Here is a 17,199-nt window from a genome sequence, read left to right as displayed (position 1 = left end):
TTCTGTCCGTCCTAAGATGTTCGAAGGAAACACAAGGAGACTCTGCGGACACAGACTGAAAAACTGAGAGTGAACACGATCCTGATGAGGGAGAAGGTGAAGGTTTTCCAGCTGGTTGATCGATACGCTGAGCTCACGGTCATTTCTACTGTTCGAGATCGGAGACTGGTGGAACATGAGCTGCTGGCAAGAGGCAGAGACCACGAGGAATGGAGAGAAAAAGGTCTCCGTGGTAAGCTGGAAAAAATCCGGACTGATCAGTTATTCAAGAAGAGTTTTGTTCAAAAATTGGGAAGATATTTCTTTGGAAACAAATCCGGGATGTCCGCAGCAGTGGCCGGAGTACCAGGGATCGGGAAAACAACAATGATACAAAAAATTGTTTACGACTGGGCCACGGGGAAGATATACCAACAATTCCGGTTTGTCTTCAGTTTCAAATTCCGGGATTTAAACACCATTAACTGCAGAATAAACCTGAAAGAACTGATTCTGCATCATTACCCCTACTTTGGGAATATGCTGGGAGAGATCTGGAAACAGACAGAGGGACTGCTGTTCGTATTCGATGGATTGGATGAATTCAAGGAGAAAATCAACTTTGTTGATGGTCGGAGAGACACAGAATCACAGTACACATGCACAGATCCTGAATTCAAGTGCAACGTGTCTGACATTGTGTATAGTTTAATCCAGGGCAAGCTGCTCCCAGGGTGTTCAGTGCTGGTGACCACCCGTCCCACTGCATTACATTTATTGGAAAAGGCAGACATCAGTGTTTGGGCTGAAATCCTGGGATTTGTTGGTGAGGAACGGAAGGAATATTTCATCAGGTATTTTGAAGATCAGACAGTGGCGGAAGCTGTTTTCAAACACGCGGAGGAGAATGAGATCCTGTATACCATGAGCTACAACCCCTCCTACTGCTGGATCCTCGCTCTGGCACTGGGCCCCTTCTTCACACAAAGAGTCAGGGACCCACAGCGAGTTCCCAAGACCATCACCCAACTGTACTCCTACTATATTTACAACATCCTGAAAAACCACGGCCGTGAGATTGAGAACCCCCGTGATGTGTTACTCAGGGTTGGTCAGATGGCCTTCAGAGGAGTGTCCGATAGGAAGATTGTGTTTACAGATGGAGATTTGATCAACTACAATCTGCAGCCTTCCCAGTTCCTGTCAGGGTTCCTGATGGAGCTTTTGGAGAGAGAGGATTGTGCCCGGAGCGTGGTGTACACATTCCCACACCTCACCATCCAAGAGTTTGTAGCTGCAGTCGCACAATTCCTGAATCCACATCCCGGGGATATCCTGAAATTCCTCACTGAAGCTGACAACACGACAGATGGGCGATTTGAGGTATTTCTCCGTTTTGTTGCTGGTCTCTCCTCCCCAATGACAGCTCGAGGCCTGGAGGAGTTTCTGGGGCCATTCCCTCATCAAACAACCTGCCGGGTGATTGACTGGGTGAAGGAGGAGGTTAAACACCAGAGTAGGAACACGGGGAGTGAAGCTGGTAAAAGGAGCCTCCTGAAAACATTGCACTACCTGTTTGAGTCTCAGAATCGTGGACTGGCTCAGGCCGTACTGGGATCTGTGGAAACACTTTCATTCAGTGGAATGACACTGACCCCGATTGACTGGGCGGTCCTGTCTCATGTCATCGGACTCTGTGATACATTAAAACACCTCGACCTGTGGAACTGCCACATTCAGTGTGAAGGAATCCAGCGGCTGGGACCCGGGCTGCACAAGTGCCAGGAGTTGAGGTAACTTGATTTATCTCTCACTCTGAACTGTGAAACTGTTCCATTGTGTTGTTTCAATATGTAAAGGAATTTCAGTAAATTTGTAGTAAATCGGATTGTGAAGAATTGTGACAAATGCCCAGGGGGTCGGTCAGTAATTCCCCAAGGACAGGAGGGTTCTTTGGTTCCTTGTGAAGGGATGTTGGAGACTTCATCAGATCAGTGAACAACGACCATTGGTTTAATGGTAGTAAATCACAGGAATGGCCGTGTTTCTCGCTGCCTGTGACACGTCCATTGACAATGTTCCTTCTCACTGTTACTGACACCCAGACCGACACTGACTGCAGCAGTGCGTCAGAGATTCACACCCCCTTCCCGGTGAGGGACAAGAGTCCGTCAGCTGACTGTCCCAGTGAGAAGGAAAGAAATACCATTGTGAGATTGTCCTCCCACTGCCCTTCCCCGTGTGTGACTTTGCTCAGTTCCAGGTACGCAAAGAGCGAGGGCGCATCTCCTCTGAGGCTCTGTTCAGACCCAACACACACGTACAAAAAATTTCTGCATCCACTCGTCTTGTAGGATTATCATTTACCCTTGGAATCCTCCTGTGGGACCTCTCATCCCAATCCCCCTTCCATTCTTTGAAATCTCGCCCCTATCCCCATTCCTCCTGTGGGCTCTCTATTACTCTTTCCTCATCTTCCTGTGGGATGTCTTTTCCACACAACCCCCCCCCCCCCCCCACTTCCTCTGGGATCTCTCTTCCCCATCCCTCTTCCTGTTGTGGGATCTCTCCTCCCCATCCCCCTTTCTTCTATGGATTTCTCTTCCCCATCCCTTAGGCCCAGGGGCTCTGGGGGGTGTTGTATCACTGATATCCAGAGGCCCAGGGGCTCTGGGGGGTGTTGTATCACTGATATCCAGAGGCCCAGGGGCTCTGGGGGGTGTTGTATCACTGATATCCAGAGGCCCAGGGACTCTGGGGGGTGTTGTATCACTGATATCCAGAGGCCCAGGGGCTCTGGGGGTGTTGTATCACTGATATCCAGAGGCCCAGGGGCTCTGGGGGGTGTTGTATCACTGATATCCAGAGGCCCAGGGGCTCTGGGGGGTGTTGTATCACTGATATCCAGAGGCCCAGGGGCTCTGGGGGTGTTGTATCACTGATATCCAGAGGCCCAGGGGCTCTGGGGGGTGTTGTATCACTGATATCCAGAGGCCTAGGGGCTCGGGGGGGGGGGGGGGGTTTCGTAGCACTGATACCCAGTGGAATGGGGGGTTATGGGCTGAGTGCAGGTAGGTGGGACTAGGTGAGAGTAAGCATTCGGCACAGACTAGAAAGGCCGAGATGGCCTGTTTCCGTGCTGTAATTGTTATATGGTTAAATGTCATATGTTATATAAATTCCATCTGCCATTTTCTGGCCCATTTTTCCATTTGGTCCAGATCCCTCTGCAAGCTTTGAAAGCCTTCCTCGCTGTCCACAACGCCTCCATCTTAGTGTCATCCACAAACCTGCTGATCCAATTTATCACATTATCATCTAGATCATTGATATAGACAACAAACAACAATGGTCCCAGAACAGATCCCTGAGGCACACCACTAGTCACAGGCCTCCAGTCTGAGAAGCAATCATCCACTACCACTCTCTGTCTTCTCCCACACAGCCAATTCGAATCCAGTTTACAACCTCTCCATGATACCTAGTGTCTGGACCTTTTGAAGTAACTTATTACGTGGGACCTTGTCAAAGGCCTTACTAAAGTCCATGTAGACAACATCCACAGCCTTTCCTTCATATGTATTCTTGGTAACCTCCTCGAAAAACATTACAGGATTCATTAAACATGATCTACCACACACAAAGCCATGTTGACTATCTTTAATCAGCCCTTGGTTGTCCAAATCCTTGTATATCCGATCTCTCAGAACACCTTCCAATAATTTACCTACTACTGATGTCAGGCTTACTGGCCTGTAATTACCTGGTGTACTTTTGGAGCCTTTTTCAAACAACGGAACAACATGAGCTACCCTCCAATCCTCCGGCACCGCACCCGTGGCTGCGGACATTTTAAATATTTCTGCCAGGGCCCCTGCAATTTCTACACTAGTCTCTCTCAAGGTCCGAGAAAATATCATGTCAGGCCCGGGGGATTTATCTACCTTTATTCGCTGTAAGGCAGCAAGCAACTCGTCCTCTTTAATCTCTATATGTTCCATAACACTACTGTTTGTTTGCCTTAATTCCATATCCGCTATGCCAGTTTCCTGAGTAAATACTAACGCAAAAAACTGTTTAAGATCTCCCCCATCTCGTGAGGCTCTACACATAGACGACCACTATGATCTATCAGGGGACCAATTTTGTCCTTTACTATCCTTTTACTCTCAATATACTTGTAGAAACCCTTTGGGTTTACCTTCACATTATCTGCCAAAGCAACTTCATGTCTTCTTTTTGCCTTCCTGATTTCCTTCTTTAGTATTCCCTTACATTTTCTATACTCTTCAAGTACCTCATTTGTTCCTTGTTGCCTATACCTGCTAAACACCTACTTAACCAGATCGCCAATATCCCCTGAAAACCAAGGTTCCCTATGCCTGTTAACTTTGCCTTTAATCCTGGCAGGAACATGCAAACTCTGCACTCTCAAAATTTCACCCTTGAAGGCGTTCCATTTACTGAACACATCCTTGCCAGAAAACAACTTATCCCAATCCACTCTTCCCAGATCCTCTCTCATTTCCACAAAATTGGCCCTTCTCCAATTCAGAACCTTAACTGGTGGACCAGTCCTATCCTTATCCATAATTATCTTGAAACTAATGACATTATGGTCACTGGACCCAAAATGTTTCCTTACACCTGACCTGTCTGGTTCCCTAATAGGAGATCAGGTACTGCACCCTCTCTCGTTGGTACCTCAATATATTGATTTAGAAAACTTTCCTGAACACATTTGACAAACTCCACGCCATCTAACCCTTTCTCAGAGTGGGCGTCCCCATCCATATGTGGAAAGTTAAAATCCTCTACGATTACAACTTTCTGATTCTTACATCGGTCTGCTATCTCTCTACAGATTTGCTCCTCCAATTCTCTCTGACTATTGGGTGGTCTATAATACAACCCTATTAGTGTGGTCACACCTTTCCCGTTCCTCAGCTCCACCCATATGACCTCTATAGACGAGTCCTCCGGGCTGTCCCATCTACGCACAGCTGTGAGATTCTCCCTGACTGGTAATGCCACTTCTCCCCCTTTCATCCCTCCCCCCATCACATCTGAAACAACAGAAACCCGGAACATGAAGCTGCCAGTCCTGCCCCTCCTGCAACCAAGTTTTACTAATAGCAATAATGTCAAAATCATCATGTGCCAATCCACGTCCTAAACTCATCTGCCTTACCGACAATACTCCTTGCATTGAAATAGATGCACCTGAGAACATTTCTCTCACGTACAAACCTTTGATATCTGTCTGTACAAGCAGTCCTCACATGACCATTATCCTCCGCCACCTCACTATCTTCTCTAACACTCTGGTTCACCTCCCCCTGCAATCTAGTTTAAAACCCCCGGAGCAGAACTTGCTAACCTACCGGCTAGGATGTTAGTCCCCTCCAGTTCAGGTGCAAACTGCCAATTCGAACTGGTCCCACCTCCCCTGGAAGAAAGCCCAATTGTCCAGAAACATGAACCCCACCCTCATGCACCATCCCCTCAGCCACGTATTTAGCTGCATTATCTTCCTATTTCTAGCCTCACTAGCACGTGGCATGGGTAGCAACCCACCTGTGAGATGTCGCTTTCCCATCCCTCTTTCATCCTCTGAGCTCTCTGTTCCCACTCCACCTTCCTTCCAACTGTTGGATCTCTCCTCAGCATCCACCTTCCTCCTGTGGGATCTATCATCCCCATCCCCCTTCCTTCTGTGGGATCTCTCTCTCCATTAATTCCTCCTGTGGGATCTCTCATCCCATTCCTTCTGTGGGATCTCTCATCCCCAACCCCCTTCCTCCTGCGGGATCCCTCTTTCAGATCCCCCTTCCTCCTGTGGGATCTCTCTTTCAGATCCCTCTTCCCCATACCCCTTCCACCTGTGGGATCCCTCTTCCTCATCTTCCTCCTGTGGGATCTGTCTTCCCCATCCCCCTTCCTCCTGTGGGATCTCTCTTCCCCATCCCCCTTCCTCCTGTGGGATTTCACATCCCCATCCCCCTTCCTCCTGTGGAATCTCTCTTCCCCATTTCCCTTCCTCCTGTGCGATCTCTCTTCCACATACACCTTCCTCATGTGCGATCTCACTTCCCCATCCCCCTTCCTCCTGTGGGATCCCTCTTCCCCATCCCCCTTCCACCTGTGCGATCTTTCTTCCCCATCCTCCTTCCTCCTGTGGGATCCCTCTTTCAGATCCCCCTTCCTCCTGTGGGATCCCTCTTCCCCATCCCACTTCCTCCAGTGGGATCCCTCTTTCCCATCCCCCTTCCTCCAGTGGGATCCCTCTTTCCCATCCCCCTTCCTCCTGTGGGATCTCTCTTTCCCGTCCCCCTTCCTCCTGTGGGATCTCTCTTCCCCGTCCCCCTTCCTCCTGTGGGATCACTCTCCCCCATCCCCCCTCCTGTGGGATCTCTCTTTCCCATCCCCCTTCCTCCTGTGGGATCTCTCTTGCAGATCCCTCTTCCTCCTGTGGGAACCCTCTTCCCCACCCCCCTTCCTCCTGTGGGATCCCTCTTCCTCATCCCCTTTCTCCTGTGGGATCTCTCTTTCCCATCCCCCTTCCTCCTGTGGGATCTCTCTTCCCCATAGCCCTTCCTCCTGTGGGATCTCTCTTTCCCATCCCCCTTCCTCCTGTGGGATCTCTCTTCCCCATAGCCCTGCCTCCTGTGCGATCTCTCTTCCCCATACCCCTGTGGGATCTCTCTTCCCCATCCCCCTTCCTCCTGTGGGATCTCTCTTCCCCATCCCCCTTCCTCCTGTGGGATCTCTCTTCCCCATACCCCTTCCTCATGTGCGATCACACTTCCCAATACCCCTGTGGGATCCCTCTTTCCTGTCCCCCTTCCTCCTGTGCGATCTCTCTTCCCCATCCCCCTTCCTCCTGTGGGATCCCTCTTCCTCATCCCCTTCCTCCTGTGGGATCTCTCTTTCCCATCCCCCTTCCTCCTGTGGGATCTCTCTTCCCCATAGCCCTTCCTCCTGTGGGATCTCTCTTTCCCATCCCCCTTCCTCCTGTGGGATCTCTCTTCCCCATAGCCCTGCCTCCTGTGCGATCTCTCTTCCCCATACCCCTGTGGGATCTCTTCCCCATCCCCCTTCCTCCTGTGGGATCTCTCTTCCCCATCCCCCTTCTTCCTGTGGGATCTCTCTTCCCCATACCCCTTCCTCATGTGCGATCACACTTCCCAATACCCCTGTGGGATCCCTCTTTCCTGTCCCCCTTCCTCCTGTGCGATCTCTCTTCCCCATCCCCCTTCCTCCTGTGGGATCTCTCTTCCACATACACCTTGGTCATGTGCGATCACACTTCCCCATCCCCCTGTGGGATCTCTGTTCCCCATTCCCCTTTCTCCTGTGGGTTCTCTCTTCCCCATACCCCTTCCTCATGTGCGATCACACTTCCCCATACCCCTGTGGGATCTCTCTTCCCCATCCCCCTTCCTCCTGTGGGATCTCTCTTCCCCATCCCCCTTCCTCCTGTGGGATCTAGCTTCCCCACCCCCCTTCCTCCTGTTGGATCCCTCTTCCCCATCCCCCTTCCTCCGGTGGGATCTCTCTTCCCCATCCCCATTCCTCCGGTGGGATCTCTCTTCCCCGTCCCCCTTCCTCCTGTGGGATCTCTCTCCCCCATCCCCCCTCCTGTGGGATCTCTCTTTCCCATCCCCCTTCCTCCTGTGGGATCTCTCTTGCAGATCCCTCTTCCTCATCCCCCTTCCTCCTGTGGGATCCCTCTTCCTCATCCCCTTCCTCCTGTGGGATCTCTCTTTACCATCCCCCTTCCTCCTGTGGGATCTCTCTTCCCCATAGCCCTTCCTCCTGTGGGATCTCTCTTTCCCATCCCCCTTCCTCCTGTGGGATCTCTCTTCCCCATACCCCATCCTCATGTGCGATCACACTTCCCCATACCCCTGTGGGATCCCTCTTTCCCGTCCCCCTTCCTCCTGTGCGATCTCTCTTCCCCATCCCCCTTCCTCCTGTGGGATCTCTCTTCCACATACACCTTCGTCATGTGCGATCTCACTTCCCCATCCACCTGTGTGATCTCTCTTCCCCATTCCCCTTTCTCCTGTGGGATCTCTCTTCCCCATAGCCCTGCCTCCTGTGCGATCTCTCTTCCCCATACCCCTGTGGGATCTCTCTTCCCCATCCCCCTAAATCCTGTGGGATCTCTCTTCCCCATCCCCCTTCCTCCTGTGGGATCTCTCTTCCCCATACCCCTTCCTCATGTGCGATCACACTTCCCCATACCCCTGTGGGATCCCTCTTTCCCGTCCCCCTTCCTCCTGTGCGATTTCTCTTCCCCATCCCCCTTCCTCCTGTGGGATCTCTCTTCCACATACACCTTCGTCATGTGCGATCTCACTTCCCCATCCCCCTGTGGGATCTCTCTTCCCCATTCCCCTTTCTCCTGTGGGATCTCTCTTCCCCATCCCCCTTCCTCCTGTGGGATCTCTCTTCTCCATTCCCCTTTCTCCTGTGGGATCTCTCTTCCCCATCCCCCTTCCTCCTGTGGGATCTCTCTTCCCCATCCCTCTTCCTCCTGTGGGTTCTAGCTTCCCCATCCCCCTTCCTCCGGTGGGATCCCTCTTCCCCATCCCCCTTCCTCCGGTGGGATCTCTCTTCCCCATCCCCCTTCCTCCTGTGGGATCTATCTTCCCCATCCCCCTTCATCTGGTTGTATCTCTTCCCCATCCCCCTTCCTCCTGTGGGATCTCTCTTCCCCATCCCCCTTCCTCCGGTGGGATCTCTCTTCCCCATCCCCCTTCCTCCTGTGGGATCTCTCTTCCCCATCCCCTTCCTCCTGTGGGATCTCTCTTCCCCATTCCCCTGCCTCCTGTGGGAACTCTCTTCCCCATTCCCCTTCCTCCTGTGGGATCTCTCTTCCCCATCCCCCTTCCTCCTGTGGGATCTCTCTTCCCCATACCCCTTCCTCATGTGCGATCTCACTTCCCCATCCTCCTGTGGGATCTCTCTTCTCCATTAATTCCTCCTGTGGGATCTCTCATCCCATTCCTTCTGTGGGATCTCTCATCCCCAACCCCCTTCCTCCTGCGGGATCTCTCTTTCAGATCCCCCTTCCTCCTGTGGGATCTCTCTTTCAGATCCCTCTTCCCCATCCCCCTTCCACCTGTGGGATCCCTCTTCCTCATCTTCCTCCTGTGGGATCAGTCTTCCCCATCCCCCTTCCTCCTGTGGGATCTCTCTTCCCCATCCCCCTTCCTCCTGTGGGATCTCTCTTCCGCATACCCCTGTGGGAGCCCACTTCCCCATCCCCCTTCCTCCGATGGGATCTCTCTTCCCCATCCCCCTTCTTCCGGTGGGATCTCTCTTCCCCATCCCCCTTCCTCCTGTGGGATCTCTCTCCCCCATCCCCCCTCCTGTGGGATCTCTCTATCCCATCCCCCTTCCTCCTGTGGGATCCCTCTTCCCCATCCCCCTTCCTCCTGTGGGATCCCTCTTCCTCATCCCCTTCCTCCTGTGGGATCTCTCTTTCCCATCCCCCTTCCTCCTGTGGGATCTCTCTTCCCCATACCCCTTCCTCATGTGCGATCACACTTCCCCATATCACTGTGGGATCCCTCTTTCCCGTCCCCCTTCCTCCTGTGCGATCTCTCTTCCCCATCCCCCTTCCTCCTGTGGGATCTCTCTTCCACATACACCTTCGTCATGTGCGATCTCACTTCCCCATCCCCCTGTGGGATCTCTCTTCCCCATTCCCCTTTCTCCTGTGGGATCTCTCTTCCCCATAGCCCTGCCTCCTGTACGATCTCTCTTCCCCATACCCCTGTTGGATCTCTCTTCCCCATCCCCCTTCCACCTGTGGGATCTCTCTTCCCCATCCCCCTTCCTCCTGTGGGATCTCTCTTCCCCATACCCCTTCCTCATGTGCGATCACACTTTCCCATACCCCTGTGGGATCCCTATTTCCCGTCCCCCTTCCTCCTGTGCGATCTCTCTTCCCCATCCCCCTTCCTCCTGTGGGATCTCTCTTCCCCATACCCCTGTTGGATCTCTCTTCCCCATTCCCCTTCCTCCTGTGGGATCTCTCTTCCACATACACCTTCCTCCTGCGGGATCCCTCTTCCCCATCCCCCTTCCTCCTGCGGGATCCCTCTTCCCCATCCCCCTTCCTTCTGTGGGATATCTCTTCCCCATCCCCCTTCCTCCTGTGGGATCTCTCTTCCCCATAGCCCTTCCTCCTGTGGGATCTCTCTTCCACATACACCTTCCTCCTGTGGGATCTCTCTTCCCCATCCCCCTTCCTCCTGTGGGGTCTCTCTTCCCCATCCCCCTTCCTCCGGTGGGATCTCTCTTCCCCGTCCCCCTTCCTCCTGTGGGATCTCTCTCCCCCATCCCCCATCCTGTGGGATCTCTCTTTCCCATCCCCCTTCCTCCTGTGGGATCTCTCTTGCAGATCCCTCTTCCTCCTGTGGGATCCCTCTTCCCATCCCCCTTCCTCCTGTGGGATCCCTCTTCCTCATCCCCTTCCTCCTGTGGGATCTCTCTTTCCCATCCCCCTTCCTCCTGTGGGATCTCTCTTCCCCATAGCCCTTCCTCCTGTGGGATCTCTCTTTCCCATCCCCCTTCCTCCTGTGGGATGTCTCTTCCCCATAGCCCTGCCTCCTGTGCGATCTCTCTTCCCCATACCCCTGTGGAATCTCTCTTCCCCATCCCCCTGCCTCCTGTGGGATCTCTCTTCCCCATCCCCCTTCCTTCTGTGGGATCTCTCTTCTCCATCCCCGTTCCTCCTGTGGGATCTCTCTCCCCCACCCCCCTTCCTCCTGTGGGATCCCTCTTCCCCATCCCCCTTCCTCCGCTGGGATCTCTCTTCCCCATCCCCCTTCCTCCGGTGGGATCTCTCTTCCCCGTCCCCCTTCCTCCTGTGGGATCTCTCTCCCCCATCCCCCTTCCTCCTGTGGGATCTCTCTTGCAGATCCCTCTTCCTCCTGTGGGATCCCTCTTCCCCATCCGCCTTCCTCCTGTGGGATCCGTCTTCCTCATCCCCTTCCTCCTGTGGGATCTCTCTTTCCCATCCCCCTTCCTCCTGTGGGATCTCTCTTCCCCATAGCCCTTCCTCCTGTGGGATCTCTCTTTCCGATCCCCCTTCCTCCTGTGAGATCTCACTTCCCCATACCCCTGTGGGATCCCTCTTTCCCGTCCCCCTTCCTCCTGTGCGATCTCTCTTCCCCATCCCCCTTCCTCCAGTGCGATCTCACTTCCCCATCCCCCTGTGGGATCTCTCTTCCCCATTCACCTTTCTCCTGTGGGATCTCTCTTCCCCATAGCCCTGCCTCCTGTGCGATCTCTCTTCCCCATACCCCTGTGGGATTTCTCTTCCCCATCCCCCTTCCTCCTGTGGGATCTCTCTTCCCCATCCCCCTTCCTCCTGTGGGATCTCTCTTCTCCATACCCCTTCCTCATGTGCGATCACACTTCCCCATACCCCTGTGGGATCCCTCTTTCCCGTCCCCCTTCCTCCTGTGCGATCTCTCTTCCCCATCACCCTTCCTCCTGTGGGATCTCTCTTCCACATACACCTTCGTCATGTGCGATCTCACTTCCCCATCCCCCTGTGGGATCTCTCTTCCCCATTCCCCTTTCTCCTGTGGGATCTCTCTTCCCCATCCCCCTTCCTCCTGTGGGTTCTCTCTTCCCCATACCCCTTCCTCATGTGCGATCACTCTTCCCCATACCCCTGTGGGATCTCTCTTCCCCATCCCCCTTCCTCCTGTGGGATCTCTCTTCCCCATCCCCCTTCCTCCTGTGGGATCTAGCTTCCCCACCCCCCCTTCCTCCTGTGGGATCTCTCTTCCCTATCCCCCTTCCTCCTGTGGGATCTAGCTTCCCCACCCCCCTTCGTCCTGTGGGATCCCTCTTCCCCATCCCCCTTCCTCCGGTGGGATCTCTCTTCCCCATCCCCCTTCCTCCGGTGGGATCTCTCTTCCCCGTCCCCCTTCCACCTGTGAAATCCCTCTTCCTCATCCCCTTCCTCCTGTGCGATCTTTCTTCCCCATCCCCATTCCTCCTGTGGGATCTCTCTTCCACATACACCTTCCTCATGTGCGATCTCACTTCCCCATCCCCCTTCCTCCTGTGGGATCCCTCTTCCACATCCCCCTTCCAGCTGTGGGATCCCTCTTCCTCATCCTCTTCCTCCTGTGTGATCTTTCTTCCCCATCCCCCTTCCTCCTGTGGGATCCCTCTTTCAGATCCCCCTTCCTCCTGTGGGATCCCTCTTCCCCATCCCCCTTCCTCCTGTGGGATCCCTCTTTCAGATCCCCCTTCCTCCTGTGGGATCCCTCTTACCCATCCCCCTTCCTCCTGTGGGATCGCTCTTCCCCATCCCCCTTCCTCCTGTGGGATCCCTCTTTCAGATCCCCCTTCCTCCTGTGGGATCGCTCTTCCCCATCCCACTTCCTCCTGTGGGATCCCTCTTTCGGATCCCCCTTCCTCCTGTGGGATCCCTCTTTCAGATCCCCCTTCCTCCTGTGGGATCTCTCTTCCCCATCCCCCTTCCTCCTGTGGGATCTCTCTTGCAGATCCCTCTTCCTCCTGTGGGATCCCTCTTCCCCATCCCCTTTCCACCTGTGGGATCCCTCTTCCTCATACCCTTCCTCCTGTGGGATCTCTCTTTCCCATCCCCCTTCCTCCTGTGGGATCTCTCTTTCACATCCCCCTTCCTCCTGTGGGATCTCTCTTCCCCGTCCCCCTTCTTCCTGTGGGATCTCTCCCCCATCCCCCATCCTGTGGGATCTCTCTTTCCCATCCCCCTTCCTCCTGTGGGATCTCTCTTGCAGATCCCTCTTCCTCCTGTGGGATCCCTCTTCCCATCCCCCTTCCTACTGTGGGATCCCTCTTCCTCATCCCCTTCCTCCTGTGGGATCTCTCTTTCCCATCCCCCTTCCTCCTGTGGGATCTCTCTTTCCCATAGCCCTTCCTCCTCTGGGATCTCTCTTTCCCATCCCCCTTCCTCCTGTGGGATGTCTCTTCCCCATAGCCCTGCCTCCTGTGCGATCTCTCTTCCCCATACCCCTGTGGGATCTCTCTTCCCCATCCCCCTGCCTCCTGTGGGATCTCTCTTCCCCATCCCCCTTCCTCCTGTGGGATCTCTCTTCCCCATCCCCGTTCCTCCTGTGGGATCTCTCTCCCCCATCCCCCTTCCTCCTGTGGGATCTAGCTTCCCCACCCCCCTTCCTCCTGTGGGATCCCTCTTCCCCATCCCCCTTCCACCGGTGGGATCTCTCTTCCCCATCCCCCTTCCTCCTGTGGGATCTATCTTCCCCATCCCCCATCATCTGGTGGGATCTCTTCCCCATCCCCCTTCCTCCTGTGGGATCTCTCTTCCCCATCCCCCTTCCTCCGGTGGGATCTCTCTTCCCCATCCCCCTTCCTCCTGTGAGATCTCTCTTCCCCATCCCCCTTCCTCCTGTGGGATCTCTCTTCCCCATAGCCCTTCCTCCTGTGGGATCTCTCTTTCCCATCCCCCTTCCTCCTGTGGGATGTCTCTTCCCCATAGCCCTGCCTCCTGTGCGATCTCTCTTCCCATACCCCTGTGGAATCTCTCTTCCCCATCCCCCTGCCTCCTGTGGGATCTCTCTTCCCCATCCCCCTTCCTCCTGTGGGATCTCTCTTCTCCATCCCCGTTCCTCCTGTGGGATCTCTCTCCCCCACCCCCCTTCCTCCTGTGGGATCCCTCTTCCCCATCCCCCTTCCTCCGCTGGGATCTCTCTTCCCCATCCCCCTTCCTCCGGTGGGATCTCTCTTCCCCGTCCCCCTTCCTCCTGTGGGATCTCTCTCCCCCATCCCCCTTCCTCCTGTGGGATCTCTCTTGCAGATCCCTCTTCCTCCTGTGGGATCCCTCTTCCCCATCCGCCTTCCTCCTGTGGGATCCGTCTTCCTCATCCCCTTCCTCCTGTGGGATCTCTCTTTCCCATCCCCCTTCCTCCTGTGGGATCTCTCTTCCCCATAGCCCTTCCTCCTGTGGGATCTCTCTTTCCGATCCCCCTTCCTCCTGTGAGATCTCACTTCCCCATACCCCTGTGGGATCCCTCTTTCCCGTCCCCCTTCCTCCTGTGCGATCTCTCTTCCCCATCCCCCTTCCTCCTGTGCGATCTCACTTCCCCATCCCCCTGTGGGATCTCTCTTCCCCATTCACCTTTCTCCTGTGGGATCTCTCTTCCCCATAGCCCTGCCTCCTGTGCGATCTCTCTTCCCCATACCCCTGTGGGATCTCTCTTCCCCATCCCCCTTCCTCCTGTGGGATCTCTCTTCCCCATCCCCCTTCCTCCTGTGGGATCTCTCTTCTCCATACCCCTTCCTCATGTGCGATCACACTTCCCCATACCCCTGTGGGATCCCTCTTTCCCGTCCCCCTTCCTCCTGTGCGATCTCTCTTCCCCATCCCCCTTCCTCCTGTGGGATCTCTCTTCCACATACACCTTCGTCATGTGCGATCTCACTTCCCCATCCCCCTGTGGGATCTCTCTTCCCCATTCCCCTTTCTCCTGTGGGATCTCTCTTCCCCATCCCCCTTCCTCCTGTGGGTTCTCTCTTCCCCATACCCCTTCCTCATGTGCGATCACACTTCCCCATACCCCTGTGGGATCTCTCTTCCCCATCCCCCTTCCTCCTGTGGGATCTCTCTTCCCCATCCCCCTTCCTCCTGTGGGATCTAGCTTCCCCACCCCCCTTCCTCCTGTGGGATCTCTCTTCCCTATCCCCCTTCCTCCTGTGGGATCTAGCTTCCCCACCCCCCTTCCTCCTGTGGGATCCCTCTTCCCCATCCCCCTTCCTCCGGTGGGATCTCTCTTCCCCATCCCCCTTCCTCCGGTGGGATCTCTCTTCCCCGTCCCCCTTCCACCTGTGAGATCCCTCTTCCTCATCCCCTTCCTCCTGTGCGATCTTTCTTCCCCATCCCCATTCCTCCTGTGGGATCTCTCTTCCACATACACCTTCCTCATGTGCGATCTCACTTCCCCATCCCCCTTCCTCCTGTGGGATCCCTCTTCCACATCCCCCTTCCAGCTGTGGGATCCCTCTTCCTCATCCTCTTCCTCCTGTGTGATCTTTCTTCCCCATCCCCCTTCCTCCTGTGGGATCCCTCTTTCAGATCCCCCTTCCTCCTGTGGGATCCCTCTTACCCATCCCCCTTCCTCCTGTGGGATCGCTCTTCCCCATCCCCCTTCCTCCTGTGGGATCCCTCTTTCAGATCCCCCTTCCTCCTGTGGGATCGCTCTTCCCCATCCCACTTCCTCCTGTGGGATCCCTCTTTCGGATCCCCCTTCCTCCTGTGGGATGCCTCTTTCAGATCCCCCTTCCTCCTGTGGGATCTCTCTTCCCCATCCCCCTTCCTCCTGTGGGATCTCTCTTGCAGATCCCTCTTCCTCCTGTGGGATCCCTCTTCCCCATCCCCTTTCCACCTGTGGGATCCCTCTTCCTCATCCCCTTCCTCCTGTGCGATCTTTCTTCCCCATCCCCATTCCTCCTGTGGGATCTCTCTTCCACATACACCTTCCTCATGTGCGATGTCACTTCCCCATCCCCCTTCCTCCTGTGGGATCCCTCTTCCACATCCCCCTTCCAGCTGTGGGATCCCTCTTCCTCATCCTCTTCCTCCTGTGTGATCTTTCTTCCCCATCCCCCTTCCTCCTGTGGGATCCCTCTTTCAGATCCCCCTTCCTCCTGTGGGATCCCTCTTACCCATCCCCCTTCCTCCTGTGGGATCGCTCTTCCCCATCCCCCTTCCTCCTGTGGGATCCCTCTTTCAGATCCCCCTTCCTCCTGTGGGATCGCTCTTCCCCATCCCACTTCCTCCTGTGGGATCCCTCTTTCGGATCCCCCTTCCTCCTGTGGGATGCCTCTTTCAGATCCCCCTTCCTCCTGTGTGATCTTTCTTCCCCATCCCCCTTCCTCCTGTGGGATCCCTCTTTCAGATCCCCCTTCCTCCTGTGGGATCCCTCTTACCCATCCCCCTTCCTCCTGTGGGATCGCTCTTCCCCATCCCCCTTCCTCCTGTGGGATCCCTCTTTCAGATCCCCCTTCCTCCTGTGGGATCGCTCTTCCCCATCCCACTTCCTCCTGTGGGATCCCTCTTTCGGATCCCCCTTCCTCCTGTGGGATGCCTCTTTCAGATCCCCCTTCCTCCTGTGGGATCTCTCTTCTCCATCCCCCTTCCTCCTGTGGGATCTCTCTTGCAGATCCCTCTTCCTCCTGTGGGATCCCTCTTCCCCATCCCCCTTCCTCCTGTGGGATCTCTCTTCCACATACACCTTCGTCATGTGCGATCTCACTTCCCCATCCCCCTGTGGGATCTCTCTTCCCCATTCCCCTTTCTCCTGTGGGATCTCTCTTCCCCATCCCCCTTCCTCCTGTGGGTTCTCTCTTCCCCATACCCCTTCCTCATGTGCGATCACACTTCCCCATACCCCTGTGGGATCTCTCTTCCCCATCCCCCTTCCTCCTGTGGGATCTCTCTTCCCCATCCCCCTTCCTCCTGTGGGATCTAGCTTCCCCACCCCCCTTCCTCCTGTGGGATCTCTCTTCCCTATCCCCCTTCCTCCTGTGGGATCTAGCTTCCCCACCCCCCTTCCTCCTGTGGGATCCCTCTTCCCCATCCCCCTTCCTCCGGTGGGATCTCTCTTCCCCATCCCCCTTCCTCCGGTGGGATCTCTCTTCCCCGTCCCCCTTCCACCTGTGAGATCCCTCTTCCTCATCCCCTTCCTCCTGTGCGATCTTTCTTCCCCATCCCCATTCCTCCTGTGGGATCTCTCTTCCACATACACCTTCCTCATGTGCGATCTCACTTCCCCATCCCCCTTCCTCCTGTGGGATCCCTCTTCCACATCCCCCTTCCAGCTGTGGGATCCCTCTTCCTCATCCTCTTCCTCCTGTGTGATCTTTCTTCCCCATCCCCCTTCCTCCTGTGGGATCCCTCTTTCAGATCCCCCTTCCTCCTGTGGGATCCCTCTTACCCATCCCCCTTCCTCCTGTGGGATCGCTCTTCCCCATCCCCCTTCCTCCTGTGGGATCCCTCTTTCAGATCCCCCTTCCTCCTGTGGGATCGCTCTTCCCCATCCCACTTCCTCCTGTGGGATCCCTCTTTCGGATCCCCCTTCCTCCTGTGGGATGCCTCTTTCAGATCCCCCTTCCTCCTGTGGGATCTCTCTTCCCCATCCCCCTTCCTCCTGTGGGATCTCTCTTGCAGATCCCTCTTCCTCC

The 17,199-nt window shown here is 55.2% G+C and overlaps 1 protein-coding gene across 1 annotated transcript in view; it reads left to right on the top strand.

Moving 5' to 3' along the window:
- Positions 1 to 17,199, top strand: part of LOC140720825 (NACHT, LRR and PYD domains-containing protein 3-like) — a 143,189-nt gene that overhangs the window by 58,629 nt on the left and 67,361 nt on the right. The window contains exon 7 of the mRNA XM_073035664.1: positions 17 to 1,772. Within this exon, the coding sequence (XP_072891765.1) occupies positions 17 to 1,772 (1,756 nt within the window). The remainder of the gene's footprint in view (positions 1 to 16; positions 1,773 to 17,199) is intronic.

Source organism: Hemitrygon akajei, unplaced genomic scaffold (genome assembly GCF_048418815.1).
Source record: "Hemitrygon akajei unplaced genomic scaffold, sHemAka1.3 Scf000047, whole genome shotgun sequence".
Classification (NCBI taxonomy): Eukaryota; Metazoa; Chordata; class Chondrichthyes; order Myliobatiformes; family Dasyatidae; genus Hemitrygon; species Hemitrygon akajei.
Note: the sequence above shows the minus strand (reverse complement) of the source record. Positions and strands in the feature narration are given on the sequence as shown.